At 40.2% G+C, this 17,780-nt stretch overlaps 1 protein-coding gene across 1 annotated transcript in view; it reads left to right on the top strand.

The window, feature by feature from the left end:
- Positions 1–10,566, top strand: part of mylipa (myosin regulatory light chain interacting protein a) — a 17,944-nt gene extending 7,378 nt beyond the window's left edge. Inside the window, exons 3-7 of the mRNA XM_023412076.2 lie at positions 3,999–4,184; positions 5,753–5,950; positions 6,107–6,271; positions 7,370–7,793; positions 8,766–10,566. Coding sequence (XP_023267844.1) covers positions 3,999–4,184; positions 5,753–5,950; positions 6,107–6,271; positions 7,370–7,793; positions 8,766–8,960 — 1,168 coding nt within the window. The 3' untranslated portion in view covers positions 8,961–10,566. The remainder of the gene's footprint in view (positions 1–3,998; positions 4,185–5,752; positions 5,951–6,106; positions 6,272–7,369; positions 7,794–8,765) is intronic.
- The last annotated feature ends 7,214 nt before the right edge of the window (positions 10,567–17,780 follow it).

The following is a 17,780-nucleotide window of genomic DNA, read 5'->3' as shown; positions in this document are numbered from 1 at the left end:
CACCCCCACACCCCCCCACACAACCACTGTTTTGAATAGCATTTTATTTCTCCTGTATTGTGTTAGCATTCACAGGAGTATTATGACCTCTTAATGGTTTGATTATGGGTTATCTATGAAGGACAAAACAATGATGAGGTGTATACAATGTAAAACAGTAGGCCAGGATACTTTGGTGTCAGTGCACACTTCCTGGCATTCATTCTGCATGTCTGGTGTGTTGGTGAGCACTAGTCTAAAGAACAAGGCAACACTCTGATTACTCTAGTGTTGTTGTTGTTGTTGTTTTTTGTTGTTTTTTTTAAAGTTCACTTCACGGATGACTCTGTAATGATGCATGTGCAAATGTGTCTGGATAGTGATGCATATTGGTCCCTGACATGGTGAATCAAACAAACTGAATCATACAGAGGAGGGGTCTAGTTGCTGATGGTGAGTCTGATGCAGCCTGGCAATCTGTCGCAGAAAGAGACAAGATTTAAGTCCTGTGATTCTGCCGAGCCAAGTCGCTCTCATGGGAGTCACAGTGAATTAAACTCTATCATCTGCTCGAATGCCCTTTCGGTTCAGCACGGGGGTCATCTGTACATCCTTTTGTCTCTCGGGATGTCACGTTGGTCACAGGCCTGTGTAAAACCGGTGTTTAAACAGCCTCTGTTTTTAAAAGGCTGCCCTGACACATCAGTTTTAAATGTTTTGCCCACTCAGGAAACATTTCAAAAAAGGAAATATTGCTAGAAATTTGCAGAAGTCTTTTTGTCCATCTCAACAAATCAGCCTCAAACACCATGTTGGAGACACTGTATGTGGATTTATGGACTCTTGTTTCTCCCATGCCCTTAGTGTAGGATAGAGCTTGACAGGTGCTGAGGCAGCACATCACCGCCTGAGCAGGCTGATCCTTGAACAGCCGTCTAGGAAGCTGTCTGCTTAGTATAGAGGACAGGCAGGTATAGATAGAAGAACAGGAAAAATATGAGTAAACAGTTTCTAGAACAGCCGGGAAGTGTTGAAAATTTGTACAAAACATTTGCTCATGCCGCAATCATAGCAAGTTATGTGAGTTTTCATTGCAGCACAAAGTTGAAACAGAAACGGCGTGAGAATTTTGTTACATTCTGCGTGTGAAGCAACTGTGCATTGTCGGTGTTAGTCATGTTTTCGTGATGCTTGACAGCGTGCGTATCTGATGCATCTCATTCACCCGCGGGCAATTCAGGCAGGAACAGCTATCGATGAACTGTAGTTACCTCTGTTAACCTGTCCTACTGTACAGTGTATAATGGGTGTTTTCTTCCAAGCTACAGAATTTTTGGCCTGAGCTCAGTAAAAGACGCACACCTGTTTACACACATGTGAGCACCCACAAGTCAGATGTCTTGCTCAGCAGCCCAGAGGCCACAAGTTACATATCTAAGACTACAGTGTCACAAGTGGTTGGTTAAGCGAGACAATACTGATGTTTAAGTGTCCCAACAATAACAGTGGAGGACTTGAAGCGTTTAATATGTTAAAATGTCTTGCTCAGTGTTACAGTGACCAATATTAACCTCTTCCCAATCCCCGCTTGAACTCGAGTAACCTCCGCAGCTTGCCCTATAGTGACTCTTTGTCGGCACCCTGTAGTAAACTCCCAGGCAAGTCGGCCCTATTGTTTGCGTCAGGCAGGTAGCAAACTAGCAGCGCTCCATCACATGATGCCTGCTGGGCCTGACACAATAGAGCACAGTGTTTGTGTGTGTGTGCGTTGGAGGGAATGGGATGTTTAACACCATATCAAAGCACTGTTTGTTATGCCTGAGGCTAGTCAGCCATGGGGCTTCGTTGTTATGGTCTGGCTTGATCAGGGGTGGTGTAAGCTGACTTTGAGTGCCTCATGGCTGCTTTTGCTGCTGTCGATACTCCTTGGAAGCACTGAATGTCTGCCTGGACGGGGTGTGTCTGTTTTGTTGCATGCTGAAGCAGTTACAATACAACACACGCGTGTTCTGCGACCAGGTGTGCCGCACTCCCTCAGGAGTCTGGGTTTTTAGTCCCATAAGATGACGGAGGAAACATCACCTTCAGCTCGCTCACATGTTCCCTGTAGTTACCACGAGACATCTCAGCAAGATGCGCTTTCTACATAAACAAAACACAATGGGTTTATGTAAACTTTAATAAAAGGGATGTTGTGTGCTACCATCCCCCTCCACTCAAAATGTCCCTTTAAACCCTCTCAAATATCCCGAGGCCACAGTGTGACCTGATTTGCACAAATGAAAAATGTCTCTCTTTGCATCATGCCTCAAAGAGAAGGGGTAGCTCATGGGAAATTTCTTAGCGGAAATAATGAGCAGTTTGAGGTGCAATTTGCTTTAGTCTTAATATATTGGGGTGTGATGGGCCAAAATATTCACAGCTTTTCTTTACACATTAAACTGCTACTGTTACAGGAAGCTGAAGTCATAGTTTCACTTTCTCGTTTTGGAAGGTGAGGTCTATAGATAAGAGCATACAGTGTGTGTTGTGTTCAATCTGGTAGGGTTACTTTAGGTCACTGTGTGCAGGGACCCTGTTACACTGAGGCTAGGTATAAAGTTTTGTTTAATGTGGGAAGAAGTCAAAGTCAAGACGTTAAAATGAAAGAACTCAAGTCACCAGGCGCAGCAACAGGAAGAAAGCTGCCCAACTGGTTTGTGTTCACACAAGCCGGTGACCTGAATCAGGCTGGTGCCTCTGCAGTCTTCTTAGATGTTGCCGTAGGTCATCTCACGGAGGGATCTGTTTAGGTCACTTTAGTTCAACGTTCTCCGTGATGCAAGGACTGAGTCAGGCAGGGTGTTACTCCTTTTGACGTCTCGTCTCCTGCTGCAGGAAGGAAAGAATTCCTCACATCTTCTGGTCAAAACAATGGAAAGGCCCTGATCTGCCATGGCTTATTTTTTTGGAGAATTTCGCTGTTTTCCTTGGCCACGCCAGAACTCGGTGTTCTCATTTAATCGTTCAGCCCAAACAATAACAATATTTGTTTTTGACCACTATTAATCTTTTGAACTATTTTCTCATCTGTCACTTCATAAGCCCACCTCATTTTGAACAAGGAGAGTGGTCCTTTAGAAATCACACACACACACACACACACACACACACACACACACACACACACACACACACACACACACACACACCCCCCAGCCCAAAAAAAAAAGGAAGAAAAAAAAAAAAAGTCTGGCAACACAAGATTGGTAACTTGGCTTGTGTTTAAATGGACACATTGCAGGAGATTATTGAATCACATTTTTTATTCAACGAGACACGGGCGGGATGCTGGCCAATGTAACTCCTTTTTTAAGCTTTGTTACTGCATTCAACATTGAGGTTTAACACTTTACAGTTCAAAGTAGTGGTTACACAATACATCACACATATGCGGTACAAGCACAATTGGCCATTGAGTCAACAGGTTAAATGTTCCTTTAAACTTTCTCTACACGAGAAAACTGCCATTCAGTCCTTTAACGTCTTCTCCTCTCTCAGCTTCCACTTTCAGAGCCTATAGTGAATTCGCACACAAGGAAGTTGTAATAGCATGTTTTTGAGGAAGAGATTGAAAAAGAGAAAGTGGAATCATCGTGACAACTCAGCAAATGTCACAGTTGCCTTTTTCTTTCTGCTACACACACACACACACACACATACACACATACACACACACACCTGCTGTCTTTGGTGAAATTCTAGCTTTATAATGACCACCTGCTTAGCCTGTGTCTGCCCCCGATGTTGACTCCTCAACCATCACACATGGTGCTCAGCTGTCCATGAATGGACGCTGCTTGGAGCACGAACATGTTTGGGATAAGACACACACAGATAGAAAACAGTAATTATTTATAAAGAGACATAAATTGTCTTCGTGTAATTCAGTTGAAATGTGTTCACCAAAGGCTTTTCCTCAATAGACCACAATAAGATTTCCATTTTGACCCATGTTCTTTTTTCTTTCTGTCCACCAGACATCTCTTCTTCATGCACGTGAAGGAGGACCTCCATAACGGTCACCTACGTATGGGCTCAGAACAAGCAGAGGAGCTGAGCGCACTCCTGGCACAGGCCGAGTTTGGCGACTACAACCAAAACACAGCCCAGTACTGGTACTCAGAGCTGTGTGGAGAGGAGCCCAGCACAGCCACTATTGACAGGTAAAACAATATCTCAGAAACTCAGCATAATCTTGTAGGGCAGCCCAAAATTCACATTGTTCACATCTCCACATCTGACTGCAATGGAAACATTACACTGACCTGAAAGCCTGAAAACATCACTAATGATGATGGAGGTTTGTGGGTAATTTACCCAAATAAACCAGACTTTGAACAGAATTTGATCTCTTAAACGTGCAGATTAGAATGGTTCTGGCCAGTCATTGAACCTGTTGACCTTTTCTCTGTCAGCGCTCCTAAAGCTCTGCCCCCTCACTATCTCTGAGGGAGGTAGGACTCCACCCCATAAAGACATGACCAAAAGTAAATGATGCATCATGCCCATGAGACAACAATGGTATAACACGACAGCTGGTGTTCAAGGAAATGAAAGGAAAGAAATCTTAAGCAAAAAACCAAAAACTTCTTCACTAATTTGAACTGATAGTGGTGTCTTTTATATTTGCAGTGTTTTCCTACATTGTCATGTCTGCCTTTTAAGCCACAGCAACTTCTCTTTTTTTTTTTATCTGAGGTGTAAGACTTTAGATAGGGGGTACATCAGACATGGCCACACTGTGTGTGTGTGTGTGTGTGTGTAGCCAGTTTGACAGCGAACACACACACGCAGATTAGCTGAACAGAGCAGCTGACGAGATCAGATAGCATGTGTTTGCAGAATTCCACTGACAGATTCTCCCACTGTACATCTTGAGTGTTTTCTCTGTAAACAAAAAGAGTGTGACAAAGTTTCACTACTGCACGGATTTAGACTTTTCTTTTTCAGTTGGTGTCTCTTGCTCTTATGTAAAAAAAAGGGGGGGGGTTACATGTCTGTGCCCAGGGTCCCTTTGTCTCATAATTCATCCATGCCCAGCCTGCCTACAACTGTTGGGACTTTGTCCAGAAACTTCTGCACTATTTCCATTTTGTAGTTAAAGCCTTTGGAGTGCCTTATGGAACCATTTGTTGTGCACATGGTACCGTTCCTCAAATGTTCAGCCTCTTAAATTATACAATATCAACCCCATCTGCCAAACCTGTTACATTAAACATTTTATCCATGTGCCATGTTGAACTAGCAGGCACTGCTGTTCATTGCTCCACCTACACTTAACCCCAGCCTGTTTATGTATGCAGGATGCATTCTCCAGCAGCTATTTTCTATAAATGTCATAGAATCATGCTCCAACTTGTGGATCAATGCGGTATACATATGCCACTATGAATTTCTCACCACAGTCTGTAAGAATTAGGAGGCTTCGCTGGCCAAGAGAAGCATTCAGTTGTGCTGCTTAAGCATTGATCTTTTAAGTATAGTTGTCAGAAACGTAGCAGTTTGACATCAGCGCTTTCTGCCTGAAGGCGTTTGCGGCGTTGACGGATAAAACACACTCTAGTCTTGCATTTAACCTGCTTGTATAATACACCTGTCACAGTGGGTGTTTCTTGATATAAGATCATCTTAGTCATAAAGCTTGTGTCAGAAAATGTCCAAAAGCGTGAAATAAACTTTAAATGATTGTCTTTCTTTCCATCTCTTCCCCACCCTCCTCCTCCTCCTGCAGTATTGTATCCAGACATAAAGCTCTAGAAGGTTTGAGCCAGGGCTCAGTGGAGTATCAGGCCCTGCAGCTGGTCTCCTCTCTGGAGCACTACGGAGTGGAGTGGCACTGGGTCCGCGATGCAAATGGGCAACGGATGGCTATAGGAGTCGGCCCAGAGGGCATTGCCATTTGCAAAGAGGACTTCAGCTTAGTTAACAGGTATGCTACACCTAGATATAGTAATAAGTCTAATATTTTAGTGATGGGAGTTTATGGTGCATTGGGTATCAAAAAGGCAAGTTGCATGCATGTTTTTGTCTTTAACAACGTTCAGTATGTAACCATTTTTCTTCTTCTTTCTTTCGTTATTTTTAGAATAAGCTATCCCGTCATTCAGATTGCCACACAGTCGGGGAAAAGTGTGTATCTGACAGTTACCAAGGACACGAACGACAGTGTGGTGCTTCTGTTCAAGTTGATAAGTAACCGAGCAGCCAGCGGTCTGTACCGGGCCATCACAGAGACCCACGCCTTCTACAGGTGAGCGCAAAAGATCTACAGTGTTTAATCCCAGATCAGTGGCTCACATACACTCTGAGGATATAGAATGAAGCTGTGCAGACGCAGTGGATTGGAGTGGATTCAGGCCCTCTAATAACTTCAAACAAAGTCAATAAAGCCTTTAATTAGTAGAGACAGTTAGTCAGTTACGGACTGTAGCTCTCCTCATATGGTGAGCAAAGATAAAAGTTAAAATTAATTTAAGCTCTGCTGCTAAATTGAGTTCTGTTTTTCTATATGACAAGTCTGTCAGCAGTCTTGGCTACAGCTCTTAGTCATTGCACTAGTATGACCTGCTTTAGAACACACCTCCAAGCCACATCTTGTTATGATAATGTAAAGCAGTTTATTGTCCTTCACTAAAGACCAGTAGATTATGAGGTGGAGAAAAACCTGACCTAAACGTGTTCTGTAGAGACTCATTCTGCTCTACTTGGCAAGCTTTCTGAGTATGCATTTTCCCACATTTGTACACACTGACTAAGTGTGTTCCTGTTCCCTTTTTACCCATTTTTATGGTATAAATACATGCAAAGTGGGACACACAGCCACATAAAACATGTCCTTGACCCGAATGAGTGTTGATGGAAACATGGATTGCAAAGGACAATCTTAAGTGGGCAGAAATGGCATTTTTACTTTCCATAGGCAGCGTGTGCGTGTAAAATTTGCAGTGAGCAGGGACAATTCAAATGGCTGAGCTATGAAATTGTTCTCAGTCAAAAGGTACAAAAGACAGCCATGTCCTTTTGTTTCAGAGATGGGTTTTAGCTCAGAGTCTGCAGATTTTTCTTTTCTTTTTTTTTTTTCATGCATGTCTTCATCCTGCTGCTCAGAAAAAAGTGTTCAGTGTTTATCTCACTGTGGTAAATGTGGCATCAGAACAGGATGAACATCAGGTGGCTAAATAAACCGTGCAAGGGGAATAATAAATAAACAGAAACTCTTCTGAACAATGAGTGCAAGAAAAGGTCTTACTGCGGAGAAATCCATTAGGTAAGGCGGATGATTTTATCAAAACTGGATACGTTTGCTGACAGAAGTTATCATGTCTTTTTTTTTAATTTTCATTTCCAGGTGTGACACAGTTACAAATGCAGTGATGATGCAGTACAGTCGAGACTTCAAGGGCCACCTTGCTTCACTCTTCCTCAACGAGAATATCAACCTGGGCAAGAAATATGTTTTTGACATCCGGCGCACTTCTAAGGAAGTGTATGACCACGCCCGTCGCGCACTCTACAACTCTGGTGTCGTGGACCTGGTGTCCCGCTCCGGCAGCGGGGAGCGCTCCTCTCCCTCGCGCTCCCCAAGCAGGGACAACCAACAGGACGAGGGGCTGGACTGCGGCAGCTGCCAGCAGAGCCGAGCTCTGCAGGAGAGGCTGCAGAAGCTCAGAGAGGCTCTGTTGTGCATGCTGTGCTGCGAGGAGGAGATAGATGCTGCGTTCTGCCCCTGCGGCCATATGGTGTGTTGCCAGACCTGTGCAAATCAGCTTCAGGTGAGACTCTTCTGAAGACTTTTCTGTGAAAGACTGAGTTCATTAGTCACAGGAGGAGGTGAAGGGGGGGGGTCAGCACTACCTTAGAAGTAGTACTTGTAGTAGCTTGAAAACCAAAGTTTTACTTTGTTTTTTGCTTGGTCCAGGACTTAAGACACCCCAGCATGCTCTGAGTTTGCAGCTATAACGAAAGCTCTTTAATTATACTTAAGTTCCAACCTCTCATCCTTTTATGGTCTTTTAAGCAACATCCAAAGCTTTGCTTACACTCTGCTGACCTGATTGTCCCTTCACTTAATCAGCTAAATGTTGCCCATCTTTGTGAAAGCAGATGGTGTGTGTGTGTGTGTGTGTGTGTGTGTGGTGTGTGCACGCACACGTGTGAGTTTGTCTTTATGAAGGGATTATAGCAGCCAGGCAAATCTCCCTTCCATTAACTCAACTAGGAGACGTGACCCAGCTAATAGATGTGTGTGAATGAGTCAGTAGAAACTTAAAACAAGAGAAGGAAAGAAAGTTCCTCTGACTTCAGCAAAGCTATGGAAACAGTTTTCACATTGTAGCAGTTTTTAATGATTTAACTTGCCTTGGCTCCTACTGTAAGATATTTTCCATAGTGTCTTTGAATCTTAACAGTGATATTTTGTCTAATGACCTGAGTGATAACGAATTAGTTTCCTGAATGAAAGCTGTTCTCTGTGACTATGTTACATATTCTCTTAGCTTGCACTCGTCTTTGCTGGTTTCGAGATTTCTTTTGGGTGTGAGATGAAGTCTGGATAAGCATGGCAAAATATATTTCCAATATTGACAATAATAATATATTTGTTCAAATTTAGCTCAGCTTCACTTTTCCAGCTCTTTATCACATCCAACCAGAACTAACATGTAACTCTTTAGCCTTTGTTTATTTTCTGATACTCAAATACTAGAACACTATGTGCCTAATCCTTTTCCTTTCTGTTCCCTCAGTTGTGTCCTGTGTGTCGATCAGAGGTGGAGCACGTGCAGCACGTCTACCTGCCCACCTGCACCAGCCTGCTGAACCTGACGCTGACCGACAACCACAAACACCACAGCAACATCCCAGCACCCATCCACATAGAGACGGCCTCTCCTCACACCTGCTCCACCACCGAGTATGAACATAAGATCTACCACACATAAAGGCAACTCCCACTAAAGCCACCAAACTCCATTACGAACACTTTGAAGCTGTACCAGCCGGATCATGGTTTCATAAAGAAGGAACATTTCTCGTCCCTCTGTGTTTCCTGCCCGGAGCTACCAAACGCATAGGAACTCTGAGCATAATCAAAGATCAACACACTCAAACCACTCCCTCAACTAGTGTGTGTGTGTGTGTTTTTATTATTTCTTTGTGTAGTTGCTTCTGAATATTTTTTTTTTTTTTTTATTTTTTTTTTTTTTGTGCATCATTCTGTCCAAATCTTGTTTGTTTTAAACATCATTATCCCCTGCCACAACATGGTTTTAGATTATGCTCTTATTGTCCTTGTTCAATAAATTATTGCATCAGTTGACCTGATACAGAATAGAAACATTGTTTTATTTTTGAATTATGCTTTTTTTTAATTTGTTGTTTTGCTCGTTTTTCTTTGGTCCATATCAGGCTCCAAGCCTCACAACCCGAACCATATGATGAACTGTGTTTTACAATAGCTAAACACTGTGTGTAATGGTTGAGTCTTTTTTTTTTTTTTTTTTTTTTTTTCCATTTACATCCTGACATTTTAAAACTTATGTTTGATTTGAGAACTGAATTTTTATGGTGTAACAGAGTGAAATGCATTTTTATATATTTTATTTTAGTGTTTGTTTTTCATGTTCCTTGTTTTTCATGCCAATGAGGATGTGTTTAGAGGCTAAGCAGCACTGCTCTGGGTGTAGCACTGCATTGTTAGACGCAATAGCTCTCTTCTTGTAATCACGGGGTCGAGTGGGGGTCTTGAAGGTTTTCTTTAGCCCACCAGAACTGTATCTTACTGACACTCCCTCAACCTCTCACACCTCGAAACGGGTCTTGATGATTAACTGCCACTTTGTCTAAAACAACAAGCCTGGTTTAATAGGCTGCTGCACCTTTACATATGTGTCTCCATGCCAACAGAAAGGTAGAAATTAAGAGCACTAAAAGCCTTTTCTTAGTAGACACAGAACTGCAGTTATTTATGGAAAAAGAAATAGGAATTTGTCCAGAAGCAGCTGCTTCCTCTGAAAACCTCAGCTATAAATTTCTTCTCTGGGTGTACTAGTGACTTCCTTTTGATATTTTAAAGGGTACTAGGAGATCTGCCTGTGCAATACTTGCTTGCTTTTTGAAAAGCTTCTCACTTTCAAGTTTTATTTAATTTCAAAGACTATTGAGAGAGAGAGAGAAAAAAAGAAAATTACATTGTCACTTTATCAAGGAAGTTTTCCATGTGTCTGTAGGGGGTTTGGCCTTAATGTAGCAGCAACACTGTTTATTATAAACTTTCCACAGACTTTTTTTTTTTTTTTTTTTTTTTTCTGGCAAGAAAAGGAAAACTTTATTTCTTTTAATGCTGACTCGATTAAGCTCAGTCACTGCAGGGGAAGGACTTTTTTTTAAAATTATTTTTCATGTTGTACAAGTAGCGATTTGTTTCTGTTTTCTGAAGCAAAAGCCACTATGCTCTGTAAAATAACTCTTAGAATTAAATCTTTTTTTTTATATATTCTGCTTTTAACAAAAGAGAAAGTATTAATAAAGTTGTTTTATAAAAACAAAGACCCTGGAGTTGTGAACCATGTTTTTTGTGCATCTCCTTGTTGAAAGCTCCTTATTCGGGGCCAGTAAAACCAAAGAATGACTTTCAAGAATAATAATATACTGTATTGCATGCTGGAATAAATACAGGTTGTTTAGGTGCACTAATGATTTTAATGGGTACTAGACAGTAGGATCCACTAGAAACATCTCAAAATAAATCAGAATTTTTTTTTTTTTTTTTTTATTGCTTTCTTTTTAACATTTTTGTTTTTTGAAATGCTGGATATTTTTACATCTTCAGGACTTACAATAACTTACAATAGGACATATCAGAGAAGGAAAAATGGAAAGGAAACAACTGCTCGCAAATCATGTCCACTGCAGTCACAACCTATGATAAGAGGGTTTTAAAAGGTAACCAAATCAAAAAAGTTGGAAACAACTGCACTGGGGTGATTAGCTACCAGCCATTTCCTTCATAACACTGTCACATTCATAAGATGAGGCCCTTGTTCCAAGTGGCAGATTTACTGATAGATAATGACTGGAAAGTTTTTACACAGTGTAGCCACATGGAACCTCCTTAAATTAGACCAATGTTAATGTCAGTCATGAGACTTGTTTTTGGTTTTACTCAGAAAAGTTACAAAGAAAATCAGTGAACCTGCTGTGTTAGAATAATCAGGGCCCAGAGGTTTCTGATAAGACATGTTAAGAAGAGTAAGGGCAAATTGTTTTTGTTATGACCTGTAATGCTGTGTGAGTCGGATACCTGCCATGACTTTAGTCATCAGTGTCTACAGCACCCCAGGTGGATATAACACTAAAAGGTCAGTGCATCATTTGTCACTGTCAGGCTGGGAAAAGCGAGCTGAAAGCTGCACAGTCTGTGGTGCAAAGACGCTCTCTGTGTTGATGAGAAATGACAAGCTCCACTGGACTGTGATTCTAAAGTAAAAAAAAAAAAAACGAGAGTTAAGAACAGCAGCTATTTATTAGTCTGACTTTATCCCCTCTCTGAACCCCTCTGTCTTTCCATGACCTTCTGCATCTCTCCTCTCTCTTCTCTTATCTGTTTTGTCGTTCTCAAGCATCACTGGCATTAAATGAACTTCAAAGACACTGACAGCCGGTAGGTGGTGGGGTTGGGCGTATCCATGCAGAACCCCTGCGTTATTGTAGGTTAAAAAATAACACAATAAGTAGCCTAGCATCAAATAGACTACTATCTGGCTGTAAAGTTAAACTTTTATCTTCAAGATACAAGAAAGTGAAATGAAAAACATCTATAAATGGGACCTTTACAGGCCTGGCTTCAGAACAGTGGCACATGTTGTTCTGTTGAAGTCACCAACAACTGTGTTTTGTTTTTACCATCTGCATCTCTCACACAGACTCTCATGTATGCACATGTAGACACAAACAGGGCCGTGTCCCGGCTTCTGCGCAGCTGAAGCATCAACACATAGTTGAAGCACAAACAGGAAAAAGTCATGTCAGGAAAAAAGGTGGATAAGCTTATGGTATTATTCTACATTTCTGGAGAAAGCAGTGGAAAAGCATGAAAAAGGCTGTGGACACATAAGTGCTTTGAAATGTGAAAATCTGGGAACGTAACGTATTCCTTTGTCACACTAATCCGAAATGTATCTAATACCACACATAACTGCATTAATCTCTTGTTGAGAAATATCCAACAAAATATGGATTTTGCAGTGGGTGGTGGCATGTGGAGCTGATGTCAGAGGAAAAATAGAAGAAGAAAACTAAAAGGGTTTAGCGGTTTTATTGAAAACGGTGATTTTTGGATTTGCCTAATCTGTTGCATATTTATGTTCTACTTGAATCGTGTTTCAATAAAAGGCCTCTGGCATGTAGTTCCATCTACAACCTTCTTAATGATTTGTTGAGACAACTGAAGGATATGTTCACCATTTTAATAGTAAATCTGTATTTAATGCCCATAGTACATTCAAACATATATCTAAATGTTCTGCAAAAAAATACTCAAACCATTCTTTGCATTTGTATCAGCTTATTTTGCAAATATCTCTTTTCTAGTGTGGATGTGGCCAACAGCAATAGTCGATAAATCCTAACATGAGCATGGTTTGTCACCTATTTTTATCAGTAAAATGTATGTGGCCACACTAAACTGTGAGCTAACGTTGTATATGTTGTTACTGGTGAAGCTGCAGCAGCTCAATTAAACTATTAGTGAGGTTGTGTTATTAGTTAATATCAATGATGGAAAACAGCATGATTTAAACACAGGCAGCATCAGGTGTTTCCTTTAAATGAATCCCCTGTTATAAATATCTTAATTTATGAAATCCCATCCTATACTTAATGTCAGAACAGATCCTTATCTAACACTTTTCACTGTTGACCTCCAGTGTGTTTATCGGCCCGTGCTTTTCACTTCCTTTACGTCCACTGTCAAACCCTGGCAGAGATGTTTTCCACTGGCCTGTACTGCTGCTATCAGTGCGGAATGACTTCACGGTTGCGTGCTGAGAGCCAATGTCACATTTCTCTTGCGCCTCTCACACAAACATCTGCTACCGGTGTATACTCCACTTGCCAAGACCCAATGACAGAAAGTTCAGTTTGACTCTGTGCAGCTCAAAATTTCACTTTTATTTCAGACTAGCCTTCATGCAATGATGTTTTTATGCCTTACTATACTATGACTTTTTATTCCTTATTATACTATGACATTTTTATTCCTTACTATACTATGAGTTATTATGCTTTATTATACTATGATTCTTTCTGCCTTACTACACAATGATGTTTTTATACCTCAGTATACTATCACTTTTTATTCCGTATTATACTATTACATTTTTCTGCCTTACTATACTATGATTATTTATGCCTTACCATGGTTTGATATTTTCCTGCCTTACTATACTAATTTACTATACTATACTTTTTATTCCACACTATACTATGATTTATTATGCCTTATTACACAATGACATTTTATGCCTTGATATACTTCTTTTTTTATGCCTTATTAAATTATGACTTTTTATGTCTTACTATAGTATAATTATTTATGCCTTACTATCCTATGACTTTTTATGCCTTACTATACTAAGACTTTTAATTATTTACTATATATGACTTTGTATGCCCTATTATACTATGATGTTTTTTAATGCCTTATTATATAATGACTTTTTATTCCTTCACTATACAATGACATTTTTATGTCTTTCTATAGTATGGCCTTTTAATGCCTTACTATACAATTACTTTTTATGCCTTATTATTCTATGATGTTTTTATGCCTTACTATACTATGATGTTTTTTAATGCCTTACTACACAATGACTTTTCATGCCTTATTATGCTATGACATTTTGATGCCTTACTATACTATACTATGACCTTTTTATACCTTACAATACAATGACTGTCACACAGGACCCAAGTGGGAACATCAGCTCCCTCACCAAAAAAGCCCAGCAGAGGATGTACATCCTGCGGCAGTTGAAGAAGTTCAACTTGCGAAGGACAGTAACTTCTACACGTGCCTTGCTGCATGATGGTTAAGGGTATGAGCTTGTTTATGACTTCAAAAACAGACTTCAGAAATAGGATTATCATGTAGAGTCCAATTATATAATATTTAATTCAACAGACAAGATAATGTTATACGTATGAGGCAACGAGGCAGGGAGTTCACAGAGGAAAATAGAACCATAAAGTCTATTCAATTCCTCTGCAAAGCGTGTCTCTGAACACTTACCATGCTTTTTGTTCACTCAGAATGGCCTTTGACATACTTCTCTGGAGTTTGAGCTTGTTATTGTTATTTTTACACTTACGCCTATTTAAGTGTAATCCATGCAGAAGCCAGGGCCAACCGAGAGAGACGACATGCTGCACATTTAGCTTGATGTCGTATCCTGGATGCAAATTTCTAATTCATCACTTCATAATTTCCCAAAGTGAAGCTGCACGTATTCCCTGGTTGGAAAAGATTCTTCTTCATCCTTCGTTACCTGAGTCACTTACATAGAAAACAAATAGAATTTTTAAGTTCTTATCATTTCAACTCATGCCAGGAAAAGAACATCAAAGATTCTCACCAACTTCAAGCACACCCACTGGCATGTGGTTTTCACATCTGCTTGGCCCAATGACACACACTGTCAAGGGAAACACAACTCGTCTGAATGTGTTTGATGGCACCATCAGCTGGTAACTGAGTACGTGGTAAGACAGTCTAGTCTCTGTGTGTGTGTTCTGTGTGTTTGTATGGGTTTACCTGCATTCTTTCCAAAGTTTTAGACTGGTAAAACAGCCTGCCAGTGCAAGGCTACACAATGTTCTCCATGCAGAGAATCTTAAGTGTCCTCACTGGCACGTCCACTTCATGTGTAGTTAAATTAAAGTCTGGAGAAATATAGACATTAGAGGCTTTACATTCACTGCAAACACCAAAAAGATGTTCAACATTTAAGATGAAGAGACATTCTTATTGTTATGAGTATTTATTTCTAAATCACAAAGGATAGCATGGAGTACATAGACTTGCTTCTTTATCAAAGTCAAAAATTATCTAGTCCACACAAAAGCTAGTACAGCTAGAAAAACAAATGCTAGATACCATTTTCTGGCAAGTATGAATATGTTATTTGTGATAGTGATTAATGTCTATATACTTAAATAGGTAATGCACAGCCATGATACTGGTGCTGTGTGAGGCACAGCTAATGGATACTGGCCATTCTAGCAAATGCTAGTAGCCTATGTTGTACTAGCGAATGCTAGACTGCATACTAGCTAACGCTAGTATGGCAAACTGTTCATAATGACAATGCTAACATGCTGACGTTTAGTACAAATAGTTGTTGAAACATTTCACTCAAAAACACAAATGTGAACATCATGGTTGTGCTACAGGAAAAGTCAGGTGATCACCGAAGTCCTCAGGATCCATCATCTGGGAACCATGAATGTCTGTAGAAAATGTCATGACAATCCATCTAGTAGTTAAGATAATTAAGTCTGGACCAAAGTAGCGGACCAACTCACAGACATCGACATCTCTAGAGCCACTCAGCTAAAATGCTAAAAATGAGTAAAGTAGTAAAAGCAACGAACAAATCATTTAGCTACACAGCCTGTGGGACAGAAAACTATTATATAGGTCAGTTTCTGAACAATAAGTAAAGCATAAAGTATGTTAGTTCAACAGTGAGAGTGACTCCTGCCGTACAAGCAGTAAAAACCTGCATGTGCATAAACAGATATCTACTGTTGTACTTTCACCCACTTCCTGCATCAGACATTAACTCAGACGAACACCTGAGGCTCCAGCTGTGGCTGAAACAAGCTGACGCAGGATTCATGGAGTACAGAGAGTTAAAGCCAAACCGTTCTTTTCTTATCAGTATAATCACTATAAAAGCCTTTAAAGGGGTGACCTTACTCAGCACCCTCTTATCAGTGCAGTTTAGTGTGACATGCACAAGGGGTTAAAGAGCAGTGGGTTTATAGCTGCTCAGAGCTGTGGATTATTCTGAATTTATCGGTTATACACTAATGAAGCATGAGGTTATGACATCATTGTGTCAATCTTGTTTATGGCATTATTTTATTAGTTATTTATTTAGTTCAGTCAATTTGTAACAATTTCCATTAAATTATATGTCTCTTACTTCACATGATTTCTTGACTGAAATGGAAACACAGAGTTTACACCGAAACATTTTGAATAATAAAGCTCATTCTCTTTCCTCCTTTTTACAAGCTTGCAGTGCAGGAAATGAGAAAATCTTGCAGAAAACATTCATTTTCAGTTTTCATGCTTTCAGGAAAAGCTACCTCCTGCATAGAACCAATACAAAGAAACCCCAGTTAGAAACAATATAACCGGGCTGTAAAGGCAGTGGCAAATAGACACATAAATATCACAAAGGCACATCTAGTTGCCAGGAAACACTTTAATGAGTTTTGACCCTGACACTCAGTGTGCGCCTTTTAGCAGCTGTTTTCTGTAACTCTGCTGACATCTGCTGGTCTGACTTTGTACTAACAGGTTTACATGGATTTAAAAAGGTAAGTATTTTGTAAATGCAGTTTATGAATACCAAATAACTTGATCACACTCAGACGAAGCTGGTCAGAATGGTTGAATAGCTTTCAATGGTTTCACTGCAACTGCTCTCCTGCTAAACTCTCTTGACTGACTCTGACTCTCATCAGTTGCAAATTGCTCCTGAAAGATCTGTATCTGTGTAACTTCTAAGTTTTAGTTTTGTATTTTGGGCCCACTTAAAAATTACTAAATTATGTTTAATACTTAATTAAGATACCAATCCGGTATGTTTTAAGACGCATAAAAATACTTTGAATACTACTACTACTACTATGAATATGGAAATATTGTTAATTTGAAAAGTTGAAGGTGCATCCTATTTCATTGAAAAGTCCATTTTCACTGTGTGGTGTTGGAGGCAATATATACATTTATATTTAGAAGGATTGGCATCCAAACAAAATTCCTTCTCATATATATAAACACATGGCTTCAACTCAGATTTAGGTTGAGCACAGAGAAACTTCCCCCTTCAGCGGATTAATTTGAAAACAGCATTTTAGTATTTAGTATTTAGCATTTAGAACTCTGCACATAGATCATTATGTGACAGTGAAACAGCCAAGTGAAGTAACAATAAGCAAACACATTACAGAATACAGTGACAGACCATCTGATATGTTTTAAAGCAGTTCTTAGACCTCCTCCAACAGGATGGATAAGGGCTGTTGATGAACTGGGTGCACTTGGCCAAAGAGTGCATATTTGTCACAATACTGAAGCAGAACAACAGACAGATCAACAGGAACATTAACTATTGAAAAATAAACACATTCGATCGAGGAAAGATGATGCAAAAACAGATACACAAATAAACAACAAGCATTACGTTCAAGACTGTATCCTATCCACATGATTAATTCATGACTTTTCCATTTGACTGTGCTTGTCAGTGCACAATCTATCTGCTTTAGTCTGTCTTGCTGTGTCTCCACATCCCTCCTCCTCTCTGTCTCCCTCCCTCTCTCTGCCCTTTCTGCCGATAGCTTAGGGAGCAATGCCCCAACTGGACAGCAGGTGTGCTCTTAAGCACTGCAGCATGCAACCCACTGCAGTGCTGCCATGTGTGTGTGTGTAAGAGACTGTGTGTGTGTGTGTGTGTGTGTGTGTGTGT

This window comes from Seriola lalandi, unplaced genomic scaffold, assembly GCF_002814215.2.
Source record: "Seriola lalandi dorsalis isolate HSWRI2012SDOR001 ecotype SW California unplaced genomic scaffold, Sedor1 jcf7180002054476, whole genome shotgun sequence".
Classification (NCBI taxonomy): Eukaryota; Metazoa; Chordata; class Actinopteri; order Carangiformes; family Carangidae; genus Seriola; species Seriola lalandi.
Note: the sequence above shows the minus strand (reverse complement) of the source record. Positions and strands in the feature narration are given on the sequence as shown.